We start from the raw sequence: 14,516 nt of genomic DNA on the forward strand, positions 1-14,516 counted from the left end.
CTTTGGCTGGTGGTTCTACCTTCTCGGCGTATCCCTGCAGGTGTCTGATGCGAGAGTCAGCAACTTTGCATGTCTGGACCCTGTAAACGGGTTCCTATTCCGGTGAGCTGGGCTGCGGTGGTTACTGACTGGTTCTTTGGACAACATGAGTACTGTGCACTGGGTTCTAGGTCTGTTAGTTGAGTTGGTGAAAGAGCGGGTGTAGGGGCCGGTTGGATGGACCGCGAGCCCGACTTACTTTGGGCTGGTTTCTTGCTTCTTGCTTCTGTTGGACAAGAGACTTGAGTGGCTGGACTGGTGTGGTTCGAGTGTGATAGATAAGAACTTTGACAGTGACAGTAATGTTGGTGGCGTACCTTGTCCTCGGCTGGGCTTTTGCTCGAGTCATTCCGGCGATCTCGTGAAGGCTGAAGCATGTTGATTCCGGCTCGTGGTGGCAGGTAGCCTTACGGAACTTGCCACGAGTGAACGGCTGTCTCCAGCATTCATCCGAGCTTTCTCCACACTTGCCTGGGAGCTGGTGGCTAGTAAGTCTGAAAGGAAGTGGATCGGTCTGTCGTTGTGGATGGCTGGGTAGAAGGGAAATACCGACCTTCTAGTTCGTTCGAATTCACGAATGACAGAACGGTGGCGAAGGTGACTGGAGACAAATTTCTCGAGATCTTTCACTGATGTAAACTAAAAGGAAAACGCCGGTTGGAGATGGGTGGCTGGATTGATTTCACTTCTGTGAAGGTACGATGTACTCCATACCATTGCGGGTCTGGAGCTTCGAGGTGGCTGGCATGCTGGTTCAACCTTGTGTTTGTCCCAAGGAAATTGAGTGGAATTGCGAGATTTCGATCAGGGAGCGTACTCTGGATTACTGGTCCGCTTAGGAACAGAAATGAGCCCGTACTCTATGATGCTACAAAGCATATACGACGAAGAAGGTCGCATTGTAGATAGAGTAGAAGTTAAAGTGCCTTCGAAAGAGCAATCTATCCTACTTGCGAGAGCGATCAAGTACCTCGAAACAATTATCATTATTTTTTTTATCTTTTGAACTAGCTAAGCTATGCTAACTGATTGAGCCACCGATAGGAAAGACTTCGATGAGAAGTGTGTTGGTGCTCATGGAAACAAGGAAAGAAATAAAGACCAGGACATCGTTGTAAACTGCAAGCCCGACGAAACCCTTCGAAACCAGATAACAAACGAAAACTGCGCCAGACATTCATAAGCTAGGCCACTTGATATCGAATGTAGAATCATGAAAGCCCCAATTCATCGAAAGTCGTTATGCATCGGAGGGCTGATGTTGCCACGAAAAATAACCACGCTTGCTTCGTAACCGCGATTTGCTTCGAAATGCCGAATGGAAAATGAATAAAGTACATTCGGGAACAAATCTGATAGTGTACATGTGAAAGAGCCTGAGACATCGTTGAGTACCCCTTCTGCACGAAGATAATCTGCAGAAGTAGACTCGAGACACCCAAGAGGTAGGCGGCCGAACCTCAGTGCATGGCCTGTCAGACGTTGATGTATTGATCAATGTCAAAGACGCCAAAAGGAGGCGCTTCCAGTGGGTCATAGTTCAGCGGAAAGGGATCTGCGGCAGCTGGGTCAAAGGGCAAGGCGTCGATAAATGGGAGTTGCATGTTGTTGAGGTCGAAGTCATTGCCCTGGAAGAATTCAAGTTCAAGTTGTTGACCGTCAGGCACGCCAGGTACATCCATGAAAGCCAAAGGATAGTTATGGACAGCTGGTTCTGCCTCGACAGGATCAGGGGTTTGAGTGTCATCTGTCTCTTCGGGAGATGGGAATTCCACTTCAGGAGTTGCGAAGGCATCGTCAGTCACAATAGCATCGTCGCCAGTGAGCTGAATGCAGTTCTCCGCTTTGACAACGAAAGCAGGCTGAGCAGCAAAAGCCATGGTGGAAGTATTGTTGCCGTTACTTGCGGTGTGCTTGCGTGGTTTCTCAGACACGTAGCCAGTATCATAGCAGTGTTTCACGACATCGTCAACCGAGTAATTGGTAGAAATATCGGCTTCAGGGATAGTTGTGATTTTGACCCTAGCCATTGTGTATTGCTGCTGGGCATCGAAGTTCAACTGCCAACCCATTGCGTCGAGGTAGCGAGTGGGTTCAAACAGACCGATGAACTTGGCAGTAATCTCCAGGAACTGATCCAAAGAAACCTCGCTCCCATGGTCATCGCGGATGATGGAGTACGCCTTCGCGAGGATTGCCCATTTGGCCTTGAAAGGGTCATTCTGCCACATGAAGCGAAGAATGCCCGACTTGGCCTTTTGGGTGAGGTCCGGAAAGATGACAGAGTAGAAGCCTATTCTTTATTAGTCTGTGTATCTATACTTGGTGGTAAAGTTGGACTCACTTCTGAATGCGATGAAGCTGTTAAGAGGTCTTTTCTTTCCTTCCTGGGTGCGTTTGGCACGAGTAACCAGGGGACGAGGAGTTGCGGCAACTGGAACGGCAACACCATGATGATTGTCCAAAGCGTAGTTTGCAGCAGTGGCAGGAGTTGCATCTGGGAGCTGCAAACCATTGTTTTCCTGAGCTTTGGTGTCTTGGAGGTACTGCAGAAGCTCCTCCAGCTGCTCTTGTGGCATGGTCATCAAAAAGGTGTTGAAAGCACGCTCGAGGGGAGAGATTGCGGCGTCCATTTTGAACAGAAGACTGATCGTCTTTTCTCAAGATTAGACTGTGAAGATGCTCTTGAAGGAGAAGCTGAAGATGAACAGACGAGAGGCAAGTGTAGACGCAGAAGGAGTCTTTGAAGATCCAACAGGTTGTTGGGATGGAAAGGGTTCTGAAGAGAAGAAGACGATGAAAGGAGAAGAGAAAGGATAAATCCCTTTCAGTGTTTGTCCTCGATAAAAAACGAGGCTGGGTACAATGTCGCAGTCTGAGATTGTGGCAGGATGTAAACAAAGAAATGTCCTATCCTTCACTGAGACCTCTCGACAATCGATTCACCCGCCTCCTCCTCCGGTCCTCTCCGACTAAGTAGGCCTTCCCCGTTATTATTACGCTACTTGATTTTTATAATAATTCTGCAGCAGTATTATGCTCTATAATAATTACAATGATTCTTTGTGTGAAGACATACAAATGTTATGCGGAAGGCGATGGACACCAGGTGTTGCTGCTGTCGGAATGAAGTCAGTGTGTCCAATCCCGCCCTATCACTTGTGCTCGAAATGCACCAGCCTAAGTCTCTTCAGGAAATACCTGAGGTGGTTGGAGTTACCGGTAAAAGCCGCAACTTGTACCTGTGAATTCTGCTAGGCACTCGCGAAGGAAGTTGGCTATGACGCCTGGAAGACACTGGAAAGCAGAATGAAAGGAGGGCTGGGCGAAGGCACAACCCTGGCAAAAGAGCTTAGAAATATGCAAGCCGAGAATTATAGAGACATTTGATATAGCTCTCCTAGCCTTCTGAGAGAAAGCGTCGTGCTTCATCCCGTTAGTTCTCCAAGAACACCAAGCCCGCTGCCTTGCTCGATACTCCGGCTGCGACGAACGTCTCGTCTGATGTCTCCACTCCTGCCATTCTCCAGGGCATGCCAGTGGGCGAGATCGATTTCAATGCTGCTTTTGAAGGTGTTCCAGGTATGGATGCCATCATGACTCCTAACGGCATGCCGGAGGACCAGCAGTATCATTTTGAACCCAATGCGTTCGATCTCATGCATCAGATGCAGAACGATTACAACAAGGCTGCCCTCTACCAGCAACTCAGCCTTCCCGAGGGTCAGATTGGAGAGAACTTTGAGTTCACTGACTTCATCTCTGATTGCTTCTAAGATGAACTGGAACGTGTGCTTCGTCTCTGCTTGTCTTTTTGCCTCTTCTGTTGTTGTTACTTGAGCAAGCACCATGTGTACAGTTCTACATTCGCACCACTAGCTGACGGCTTCGACACATCGTTGCCTTTGACACTGTACCATACCGGCGCGGATCATTTGTTTTCTTTCAATCTTTTTATCCCGGGCGATGGAAGGATCTCGGACGACTCTGGAGACTTGTTTTCAGACGACATCAGATGAATCAGTGTAATTACTCCGAGAATACCAGACTTCTAGATAGTCACTTAGGACATAGCAGACAAACAAATACAAAGAACGGAGTTAATCAATATGTGTTACCTCGAGTGTCCACTCTTTTTTTCTCATCTGGCCAGCTAATGCTCGAGGTCGAGAGTAGGTTCAAACGTGTCTGCGACCCGAACACTACCCCCCTTGCTGTTCAAGGCTACCCGACAGCTTCTGCAGCCTGTTTAATTAGATCAAACTGTAAGACATGCTGCACGGTGGTCCGCGAGGTCTGGCGGGCCCTTGCATGCCGCAACCGCTTGAGAGCCGTGCACCTGTCATATCCGGTTCCGGCATGCTTGTTGCCGTGGACACCGGAACATGCGTTCTTCAGGGGCCACGAGGTACTTTTGATTCTTGCTGGAGGAAAATCGACTGCTATGCGTTCGCCTTAAAGAGAGACGATAAGTAGTCTTCAATCAGGCTGAGTACTCCCGGCATTCAGCTCGCCGACCACCTTTTCGTCCCATACTTACTCCTGTTTACTAACAGATATACCTCGAAGAGTCTCACTTTACTCTGTTCTAAATGTCCCATCATCGAAACCATAATATCTCATACCATTCCTATCCTTCTAAGTACGAAACCGGGTATCGTCACACTATCAAAAAAAAGAAAGTTGCCTCAGACAGAAAACCTACGGAGCGGAAGGGTTCCAATCGCTGGCCCATATAAATGTAGGACATCGCCACTGCGTCCCCTTTTCCTTGTTTCCGCTGGGCCCAAGTGGCCTCGGACAGATCCAGAACGACCTTCCGCAGTTGATGCCAGGCTTTTTAGTTGTCAGACTGATGCATGGTTCCTGGTGACCCTCGCACCTGGGAACAGGCTTCTTAGTGAAGAGCTTTGACCAGTCCTCCTTGCTGACAATGGGATCGATAACAGTGTCATCGTTTTGGGACGAAGCGGGAGTTGTAGGAGTCGCGGAACTTGGCTGTTCTCCTGGTGAAGCTTCACCAGCGGGTGCCGTCCGTAATGCTTCCAATGCAGGAGGTTCCGCAACAGGGGTAGATTTCGTAGGGGACGCGGTTGATTGATTGGTTGGTACGGTAGACACCGACGCAGAATCTTGGGCTATGGTCGCTTGGCCGGCTGGACCATTTTTAGGCTTGAAGAACCCCTTTAGAGTCCTCTGTCCAGCAGTGGAAGGTGCCGATGGTTGGGCTGAACCGGATTTCGAACGCTTGACTGAGACAGGGGAACCAGTCTCACTTTTCTGAGACCTCTTACGAACGATTTGTTTCGTTTGAGTGCTATCAGCAACTGCTACAGACCGGCTGGCAGCGCTCTCCGAAATAGCAGTTGGCGTTTCCATTTCCTGAGTAGAGGCAAAGCGTTTCAACGTCGGGGCATTCGTCGTTGGTGTCTGTATGTTGGTAGACGGTTTACGCGAGAACATGTCCTTGATGCTTCTCCGCTTGTCGAATTCTGGTATCAAGCGTCCCGACGTAGGCAGAAGGTATTTAGTAGAGTATTCCTGCTGACGCTTGCCATCTCTGAACATCCCGGGAGGGTTCATTATGTCGAGAATGTTGACCTCTTCTTCGCCAAGGCGTACGACGTCGTTGAAGACCGCATAAACCGGGCAATGATCGGATCCCTCCAATTGCATAAAGTCAGCTGGAAAATCAATCTGCAACAAAGCCATAGCAACCTCGGAGCTTACCAACAGGCCCTCTTGAATATTCGAATCGCTGGACCAATCTTGCATATCCAGGCTACACAGGACGTAGTCTATCCTCGAGCCATAATTCCCGGGTCGAGCGATGATTCTTTGCTCCCAACAAGTGTACATTCCCCTTCGACCGGGATGAAACGACCGACAGATATCAAATAAAACAGGATTCTCCCTCCCTTCATCGCGCTGGCCAATTACTCTGCCGTCAGAAAGCAGTTGATTGAAGACGTGCCGTGCCGGGACAGATATAAACTCGTCCTCTGTTACTTTTCCCTTCTTGATGGCCTCGGTAGCATGAGCTGCATCGATTTCCCCTTTCGCAATGTTAAGGTCTCCTGTGACAAAGACTCTCTTCCCCATAGCAACCAGATTTCGGATGCGAGCATCCATGAGGTCAATAAAGCTATGGCGAAAATTGTCCCGTGATTCGTCGCGATTGGCTGGTGAATAAATTCCAAGCAGAACAAATGCAGGAAACTCCAGAATGACGCAACGACCTTCCGAGTCCAGAGCAGCTGCATCAATCTCTAGCTCTGACAGTTGTTCAATGGTTGGATAGCCTCCTATTTGTTGCTCTTCAGGCAGGTCTCGAAAAGACACTGACGAATTGGGCGGACAGAGAACTCCCGCAAGACCTTCCTCTGCGCGGATGGGACAGCACGTCGCATTTCGAGTGTATATCACAACTCCGGAGTATCCTGAAAAATGTCAGAACTGAACAACATGCCTTATACCTTATAGAACGCACCTTTCTTGGTTTTTGGTAAACTGAAGTAGCAGTCCCACCCAGGCACTAGCACCATGTCATCGCGGAGATCTTTTCGTTGAATCTTGGTCTCCTGAAAAACGACAATATCTGCCTCGAGAATATCAAACATTGACTATTCTATGATGAGCCTCTCGTTTTCAGACTATGAAGGACCTTGGGTAAATCTACCTCGAAGGTTCGGCTGCCTCTCCATGGTTCATACGAGAACGGATTCCTGCTAGATCTCAGCACCACACGATTTACCAGTGTATATGTCTACAATGCATACCGTATCCCGTTCACTGTTAGACAAATCAATCTTCAGTCCGAGTATCCAGCAGGGGAACTGGTTTCCGCTATCGATCATGCTTACCGTTCCATGTTGTTATGCGAAACCCCATCGCGGCTGCTGTGAAGCGTGTTCCAAGCGTACATAGCACAGTCAGCCAGAGCTCGGAGAATATCTAGATCAGAGAATTTTACTCCATCTCCTTCAATAAAATCGATTCGTGGTACTGGTTCATCCTTCGGCAGTAGCTGCAGCTATACGATCCCGTGACAGCACGTGACGTGAAGGCGCCGTGACATCACGCGATGATGGCCTGATTGATGACTAAGGCGCCAGCTTCCCGCAGACGAATCACGGGGACGCTAAACCGGCTTTGCTTCGTTAAGCCGGAACGCCCGACGTCCGTATAATCCCACTGTCTGTTAAAGCAGAAGAAAGACGCAACAGCCGTTCGACTGCCCCTCAGCACCATGTTCCCTCAACGCAACATTCTCCGCGCTGCCCAGCAGCTGCGTAGCGCTCCTGCTCGCGCTGCTTTCCAGCGCCGCCTCAACAGCACCGACAACAAGCTTCCTTGGATGGTCGACAACGAGTTCAACCGCGAGAGAGCTGCTGTCAAGCACCATGCTGCTGCCACCAGCGGTTCGTATACTCCAATTGGCCCCGAGGAATTTTGTGGGATGATGATACGGACATAACATGCATGATACTAACTCAATTGCCCACCAGACCTTTGGCGCAAGCTCTCCATCTAGTATGTGCTATCTGACGCAATTGGCGTCCTTCTCCGCGAATCCATAAAATACTTTACTCACTAATGCCTAGTGCCGTCATCCCCTGCCTGATCCTCGGCGGCATTAATGCCTACAACCTGTGGAACGAGCACTGGGAGCACTGGGAGCACATGCCTCCTCTCGAGGAGCGTACCGAGTACCCCTACCAGAACATCCGTGTCAAGAACTTCCCCTTCGGCGATGGGGACAAGGTTAGTGCCATCTAATACGATTTCTCAATGGTTTATTTGCTGACTGGTGATTTTCTGCAGACCATTTTGTAAGTCTTCAATCCATTGAATAGTCTTTGTGGAGCGGCCATTTCGTCCTATACTCTGGATTTCTGCCCGTTCTCCTTTCATGGTCACGGTTCATTCGCTGACTGTTCTACAGCTGGAACGACCAGGTCAACTACCACAACAAGGACAAGGCTACCTAAATTCCTTATGGTAGATAAGGACAACAGCTTCCATTGATCGATCTCGGCTTCACGACGAGAGGCATTGAAAGCATGTATATTTACTGCACAAAATCGGGGCGGAAGTCGTTGTGAGAGTGTGCACTGGGGCTTTTTTTGGTGAAATGACTAGGAGTTACAAGACCAACGCTGATTGATTTCCTTTTGTTACACACAAGTTCTTCACTCTCGTCCTAAGCTTCTCGGAAAACGAGTAGAATGCGCCTTCATTCCTATAGGTAAGGACTCGGGAGTGATTTTCCGGGGACGTCCCATGGATATGCTCCTGCCGCGCAGCAGTTCAGTCTGGTCTACGAAAGGACTTGTCTGCTCTCACGATTTCACCATAACTGTTCGTTATAACGCAAATGTGGTACTATACACTAGCAATGCATGCTATATTCCCTTCTCACTTCAATTTCTGCAGATCCAGGTACTTAGCCGCGTAGTCATTCGCAAGGACCAAGTCGCCTGTGAGGTGCATCACCGTGGCTTTCTTGGCCATCATCTCACATTGTCCCTTGATATCTTCGATTTCTTCATATTGGTCGTAGGCGCAGTCGAGGTAGCCAAGGGCACGGTTCATGTGTTCCTTTTTAGCTGGCGTGTCCTGTCCTTGACTCCACACCTTACCCGCCATGCCCATATTTGCGTCCACGAGAAGCGAGTACGCCCGCGCCGCTAGATCACAGTCGTCGGTCTCGAGGACCTGAGGCATGATGCTCTCAACCATTTCGTTCACAGCTTCAAATTCTCGTAGACTTAGCAGGACTCCACCAAGCACGCAGATTGCTTCCCAGAGACCTGGGAAAAGCCGGGAGCGGTGCGCGATACTGGCGGCTCGCATCGCCAGGGAGAAGCCTCGTTGTGGATGGCCCGTTTTCTCGAAGATGCGCGCTTTGAAGCAAAGCAGCTTCACCTGAGAATGGATGTCAAAGTTATCTTGGTGCATGGATTGAGCCGTATGCTCGACGATGTCCAAGGCCTGGCCATAGTCGCCTTGTCGGATTTTGTATTCGATTAAAAGGAAAGATAGGAGAAGAGAGGCGTCATTGTCAGGGAGCTGAATCGCTTGAAGCTGGGAGAGTAGGTAGTCTGCTGCCACTTTATCATCCCTAGTTTGTTGTTAGAAACCACATCTTCAATTAGCTAGGAGAGAACATACCGACAGATATGCCGCCTTAGTCGCAGTATACCAGAGAAGAACGTCCATTGTTGATTCGCTCTAAGAGATCGTAGCTTCTCTGGTGTAACCTGCTTCATATGAGATGAGATATCACCGTAGCGACCCTGTTGCGCCAACTTTTGGAGAGAATGTCAGAAGGTAGATATCAGAAAGTTGGGGAACAATTGGCATACCAGTTGACAGCTACGGAATGTACTCTTCAGATAGTCCTCGAATGGTGACTTGTTTGCGTAGCATTCACGAAATATTTCGCTACTCAACCACGATAGATGGGTAACACCTGCAGAGGTTAGAGCCTGGACCGGAAAAGAAATCCACATGCGTAGGTCTGGTACCAATTCTGGCATAAAGTGCAGTCTGCAGTAGAAGCTGTGGGCCCATTGATGTCACCAAATTTCTTGTAACATTGAGATGTGATGCCCGGACGATATTTTCCATGGAAGATGCAACACTCTCCCCCTTGTATTGTCAGGACTGTGGTCAAGAACAACGGTACCCAGGAGTGCTCACGTTTTGCAGCTCGAGTTTGGCTTCACTCAGCAATGTAGTGCTCAGCAGACTCCACATCTCAGTCTCCTTCGCTTTAGCCTTCAGGAAAGCAAGACCTTCCTTCTCGTTTCCGAGCATTCCCGTATTCTGAACGTCTTTCATCTGCTCAGGGAAGGCTTTGCCAAAGTGATATAGCCAGCTCATACAGAAATTTAGACAGTTCATATCGTGGGACTCTCGGGCAATCGAGACAGCCTCTTGCATCGCAGAAACAGCTTCTCCATAGCATCCGAAATCAGCCTGAAGGATGGCGAGGTTGAGCAGCGCATATTGATATGAGCTCCGGTCACGACTATGCATTGTATAATCGAAATATCTGTGAAGGTTGTCGAAGGATGAGGGGTAGTCTCCGGCTCTCCACGCATCGAGGAATCTACAGATCGTCAGGGATGGCGGGTTTCTACGCGCACTGGGTCTCACCTTAGATAGTAAGTCAGATTGGGTATTGCGACGCCAGACGCCATGATACGTTCGAGCTGCTCTTTCATGCCGTCTGGGACTCTTCCTCCTAGCCCTGCATTTCGTTAGCAAGTGTGCATCATGAATATGCACCTTCAAGGGGAACGTCTGCGTACTTTGTAGCTCGCCAATCTGAAACTCCAGCAGTCGTTCGACATCCTTAGTGCTGACATAAGTTCCATCCTCTTCTTGGATTTCGATATTTCCATAAGCCACTTGAGCGAGGTGACTGGTTGAGTCCAAATTGAGCTCTAGTAAATTGATGTCCACGGGGTCCCGTTCAGCAGATGGATTCTTCTTTGACCACACACGGTACGTGGGGAGACGGTAATGCACGAAACCCTTCCAAAGCTTGACAGAGTCATGGAACTGAAGTCTAGTAAACTCGAGCTGGGCTCTTCTCACGAACGCACCGAGTGGTGAGCATCTTGAGAGGCGCATACGACCGGTCTCAGGCGCCAGACCATTATCCCTGTCGCGGATCTGTTCTTCTCGTGACTTGACAAGAATAGCGCTGATCTCAGTGAAAAATACTTCCAAAGCGTCACAAGAATCAATGGACCAGATCTTCTTGAGAAACAAATCCCATATCGAACGGCCAGGGATCGAGGAAGCTTTGGATGAAAGGGCGTCCTCCAGGTCATTAATGGCGACGATATAGTTGCTGTCGCCTTTGTTCAGAGATAAAGATGCATCTGATCCCAAAGGACTGAGACATGACATAAGAAAGGAAAGAACATGAATTGCGGAGGAGTTGGGAACGACTCCGTCGGTGTAAATGGAGATGAGGCACAGAAGAGCGATCTTCGAGGGAGTCAGATAGCGACTCATCTTGCTTCTCTTCTTCGTCTTCTTCCTTTATCTAATTCCTCTTTTGCATAGTTAATATCCTTTGCCGGAGAGGAGTTTCATCCAATAATGGAAGGACTATGCTGGAACTTCGCTGCGCGATGAAACCATCGGCGCGTCTTTTGTATACAAACACACCGCGTCTGAGTTCAAACGATTGAGCTTTATCTTGGAGAACCATAGGATCAAATGATATCGAATACACAAAATTTGATTGGTTCTATGTTCAAAGCAACTCCTATGGAAAGTGCTCTGCTGGTTCAATTGATCCAGCACTTCATTGTAAAGGGATTTTGCAAGACACCCAGTAGATGCCTGAGGCATAGTTTGATTGATAGCAGACCCCGCCAAAAAACTTATCGTTTATCGGGACATAACTCGCTTTTAGTCACATCTTGAGATTATCACTACTGCAACCCTTCATTCGTGCAATTACAATCATGGCCGAGGCACTTACAAACACGGATCTCCAGGGTGCGCTGCCCCTGATTGCCCGAGGCAAAGTCCGCGATCTTTACGAAGTCGACGACAAGACTCTTCTCTTCATTGCGACTGATCGCATCTCCGCATACGATGTGATCATGGAGAATGTACGGTTCTTCGTCTTGGACGTGCCAATAGTTCTCCATATTAGATCTGCTAACGATTGTCTTTTCAGGGTATCCCAAACAAGGGTGTTCTTCTCACATTATGCACAAAAGCATGGTTCAAGATCCTGACCGATGCTATCCCCTCTCTGCGCACGCATTTCATTACGCTCGACCTCCCGCCCCAGATCCCCCCTTCGCTTCAGCCAGTGCTCCAGAACAGAAGCATGCAAGTGCGCAAGCTTAGAATCCTTCCCATTGAAGCCATCGTCCGGGGTTACATCACTGGATCCGCTTGGAATGAGTACAAGAAGTCCGGTACCGTGCACGGAATCAAGGTCGGTCCGGGTCTGAGAGAGAGCGAGGCCTTCCCCGATGGCCCCATCTACACTCCCAGCACCAAGGCTGAGCAAGGCGAGCATGACGAGAACATCCACCCCGATCAAGGTATGCACGGCCCCCCTCGCTTCCGGAGCGTCTATCAGGTTGCAGTGTGCCCAAAGCTAACCATATCCCGATGTACAGCCGCTGCCATTCTTGGTGAGCATGCCTCGACCGTTGCTTCCCTCGCTGTACAGCTGTACAAGGCCGCACATGCCTACGCTCTGTCGCGCGGTGTCATCATCGCGGACACGAAATTCGAGTTCGGTGTCGACGAGGAAACCAATGAGGTTGTTCTGGCTGACGAAGTCCTGACTCCCGACTCGTCTCGCTTCTGGCCCAAGGATGACTACGAAGTTGGCCGCGGCCAGCAAAGCTTTGACAAGCAATTCCTCCGGGATTGGCTCGTCACGGAGGGATTGAAAGGCAAGGAGGGAGTCCGGATGACAGAAGAGGTCGTACAAAAGACCGCTGAGAAGTACAAGGAGGCTTGGGAGAGGATCACGGGGGGTAATTAGATCGCACTAAATGGCCCACGAACAACAACATCGAATCGCAGCTCCCGATCAAATGAATAGTTATCGGTAGCGTCTATGAGAGAATAAGTTATTGTACGATTAGTATAGTACAAATACATAGAATTCTGATATACAGTAGATCATTATTCCCACTCCGAGCGCAACCCCTTTAAACCCTTCGTCTTTCCTGCTCCTCCCGGTTGACTACCCTTGTCCTCGGGATGGTCGGAAGGAGAGTCGCCCCTCCAGCCAGTTCTGACCCCCTCGTCGATAGGCAGCGCATCAGCACCACAGATCCGCTTCTCATCCTCGAACTCCTCTTCGCTGATACCGTTGGTAGCCCAGATACGATGGATTCGCAAGTCGTAAGGACCCTCGACCCGGTCTGTAAGACCGATACCGATACTCTTCACTCGCTGGCGGAGAAGAGATGTTTGCGGCTCAACCACAAGACCGTGATTCGTACGAACAAAGGAGTGGAACGGCAGAAGAATGGTCTCCCAGCGTGTGCCGCCGGACGTTGCTGCAGAAGAGGACATGATTGTAGATTCGGGAGGGACGTCGGAGAGCGAAGGAGGAATTCCGCGCGGGAAGAGGGTTTCTGCGAGCTCTGGTGACTCGGCCGCTTCCGACGAATATGAGGGGAGGTTGTCACGGGAGGTCTGGTTTTGCACGCGGTGATGACGAGTATATAATCTATGCTGGTGGATATCCGTCTCGACGATCGAGTCTGTCTGGATATTCACGGTGTATCGCCGACCGTCGGACTTCACTCGAAGGGCCAGGTACGAGTACGGGTCGACATCCCAGTATAGTCGGCCGAAGAGCCAGAAACCTCGGTCCTTATTGCGAAAAGCGGCATATCCTATTGGTTTCGAGGGTGGTTAGTTTTCTCAGGTTACAGCAAGCTATGGCAATGTGAACAATCCAACGCACCCGTCCTCTCTACTCGCCAATTGTTAGGAAGCTTCGTTGAAATGCTCCCGTGGAATCTCGCATGAGCAGGTGTGTTCGTCGAAGGGTCCGCAGGGATATAGTCAAGACTGGCGGTGCTGAATCCACCAACGGCGCGATCGGCCATGGTCTTGCACCCGGCGACGGTGGATTCATCTTCAAAGTCGAGGAGAGTGTAGGGCTTGGTGGGAGTATGGAGAGCTTCGGAGTTCCAGGCTATACAACACAACGATATCAGTAGGCTGATTATATTGCATGTGCATTTGATAATTGAGCGCAGAAACAGAAGAGATGACTACCCACCAATCCTCGATAAACGGCTCAGCTCCTCTGCACTGCGCTTGATAAAACCTGCGGGTTTGGCGGACAGACACCTAGCCGTGGGGAGCATGATTTATTGTTTTATTTTGCGCTCGATCCCTTAAATGTGAATATATTATCGGAATATCAAGCAATCTAAGATCTTGGTTATTTGATGTTTGGAGTGTTGAGAGAAGCTGTTCAGTAGAGAGATATCTCTCTAGATAGACCAGGATTATATGAAATGATGGTGATGTCGCCAAGCTGCATACTGGGCTACTCCGTCCTCCGTACTGCGTAGTGACTGTCATTCGTCCAATAACTAATTGCGGATTGATCGGCCGAAGATAAGATCAGATCGATAATCATTGCTTTATTTATTTTAGCCTCATCCACCCAACTTCCATCAAAACATCGATCTATACACCTACACTCCTGCTACGCCTTAGCAACCTGACAGCCTTACAAACCACTTCTGGCTTTCCGACTCATTATGACAGCAGATTTTCTCTTAGGGTTTTTCATGAGAACGTTCTGGACTGGAAAATCCCTGCATCTGATCGTTTTTGTCCTGCCTTGTGACCTTTGTCAGTGAAAATTTTCCTGGAGATCCATGGGATGTGGAGGACGTCAACGGAAAGGATGCTCGGGAAGTTTACTATCCGGGCGAAATTTACGGTCATGT

General features: G+C 49.4%; 7 protein-coding genes across 7 annotated transcripts; 3 read left to right on the forward strand and 4 right to left on the reverse strand.

Annotated features, from left to right (window-relative positions):
* Window positions 1-1,514: 1,514 nt before the first annotated feature.
* Aspvir_005100 (uncharacterized protein) lies at window positions 1,515-2,672 on the reverse strand (the record flags this gene model as incomplete). The annotated part of the gene is made up of 2 exons (XM_043268319.1): window positions 1,515-2,332; window positions 2,384-2,672. The coding sequence occupies 2 exons, from the start codon at window positions 2,670-2,672 to the stop codon at window positions 1,515-1,517; spliced, it is 1,107 nt and encodes a 368-aa protein (XP_043124254.1).
* A 537-nt stretch (window positions 2,673-3,209) lies between these two features.
* On the forward strand, window positions 3,210-3,815 carry Aspvir_005101 (uncharacterized protein; the record flags this gene model as incomplete). The annotated part of the gene is made up of 2 exons (XM_043268320.1): window positions 3,210-3,245; window positions 3,480-3,815. 2 exons carry the CDS (start codon window positions 3,210-3,212, stop codon window positions 3,813-3,815), a joined length of 372 nt encoding a protein of 123 aa, XP_043124255.1.
* Window positions 3,816-4,740: 925 nt separating this feature from the next.
* On the reverse strand, window positions 4,741-6,930 carry Aspvir_005102 (DNA-(apurinic or apyrimidinic site) lyase APN2; the record flags this gene model as incomplete). The annotated part of the gene is made up of 6 exons (XM_043268321.1): window positions 4,741-5,703; window positions 5,770-6,479; window positions 6,530-6,662; window positions 6,719-6,764; window positions 6,819-6,831; window positions 6,903-6,930. 6 exons carry the CDS (start codon window positions 6,928-6,930, stop codon window positions 4,741-4,743), a joined length of 1,893 nt encoding a protein of 630 aa, XP_043124256.1.
* Window positions 6,931-7,288: 358 nt separating this feature from the next.
* On the forward strand, window positions 7,289-8,030 carry Aspvir_005103 (cytochrome c oxidase subunit VIa; the record flags this gene model as incomplete). Its single annotated transcript, XM_043268322.1, has 5 exons — window positions 7,289-7,460; window positions 7,548-7,572; window positions 7,644-7,803; window positions 7,864-7,871; window positions 7,985-8,030. The coding sequence occupies 5 exons, from the start codon at window positions 7,289-7,291 to the stop codon at window positions 8,028-8,030; spliced, it is 411 nt and encodes a 136-aa protein (XP_043124257.1).
* Window positions 8,031-8,457: 427 nt separating this feature from the next.
* On the reverse strand, window positions 8,458-11,073 carry Aspvir_005104 (putative anaphase-promoting complex subunit Apc5; the record flags this gene model as incomplete). Its single annotated transcript, XM_043268323.1, has 7 exons — window positions 8,458-9,163; window positions 9,214-9,350; window positions 9,408-9,514; window positions 9,570-9,693; window positions 9,745-10,156; window positions 10,204-10,297; window positions 10,359-11,073. The coding sequence occupies 7 exons, from the start codon at window positions 11,071-11,073 to the stop codon at window positions 8,458-8,460; spliced, it is 2,295 nt and encodes a 764-aa protein (XP_043124258.1).
* Window positions 11,074-11,531: 458 nt separating this feature from the next.
* Window positions 11,532-12,577, forward strand: Aspvir_005105 (phosphoribosylaminoimidazolesuccinocarboxamide synthase; the record flags this gene model as incomplete). Its single annotated transcript, XM_043268324.1, has 3 exons — window positions 11,532-11,681; window positions 11,750-12,125; window positions 12,204-12,577. 3 exons carry the CDS (start codon window positions 11,532-11,534, stop codon window positions 12,575-12,577), a joined length of 900 nt encoding a protein of 299 aa, XP_043124259.1.
* Window positions 12,578-12,720: 143 nt separating this feature from the next.
* Window positions 12,721-13,922, reverse strand: Aspvir_005106 (CIA30 family protein; the record flags this gene model as incomplete). Its single annotated transcript, XM_043268325.1, has 3 exons — window positions 12,721-13,442; window positions 13,514-13,747; window positions 13,835-13,922. 3 exons carry the CDS (start codon window positions 13,920-13,922, stop codon window positions 12,721-12,723), a joined length of 1,044 nt encoding a protein of 347 aa, XP_043124260.1.
* Window positions 13,923-14,516: the final 594 nt, after the last annotated feature.

Source organism: Aspergillus viridinutans (assembly GCF_018404265.1).
Source record: "Aspergillus viridinutans IFM 47045 DNA, scaffold_3, whole genome shotgun sequence".
Taxonomy (NCBI): Eukaryota; Fungi; Ascomycota; class Eurotiomycetes; order Eurotiales; family Aspergillaceae; genus Aspergillus; species Aspergillus viridinutans.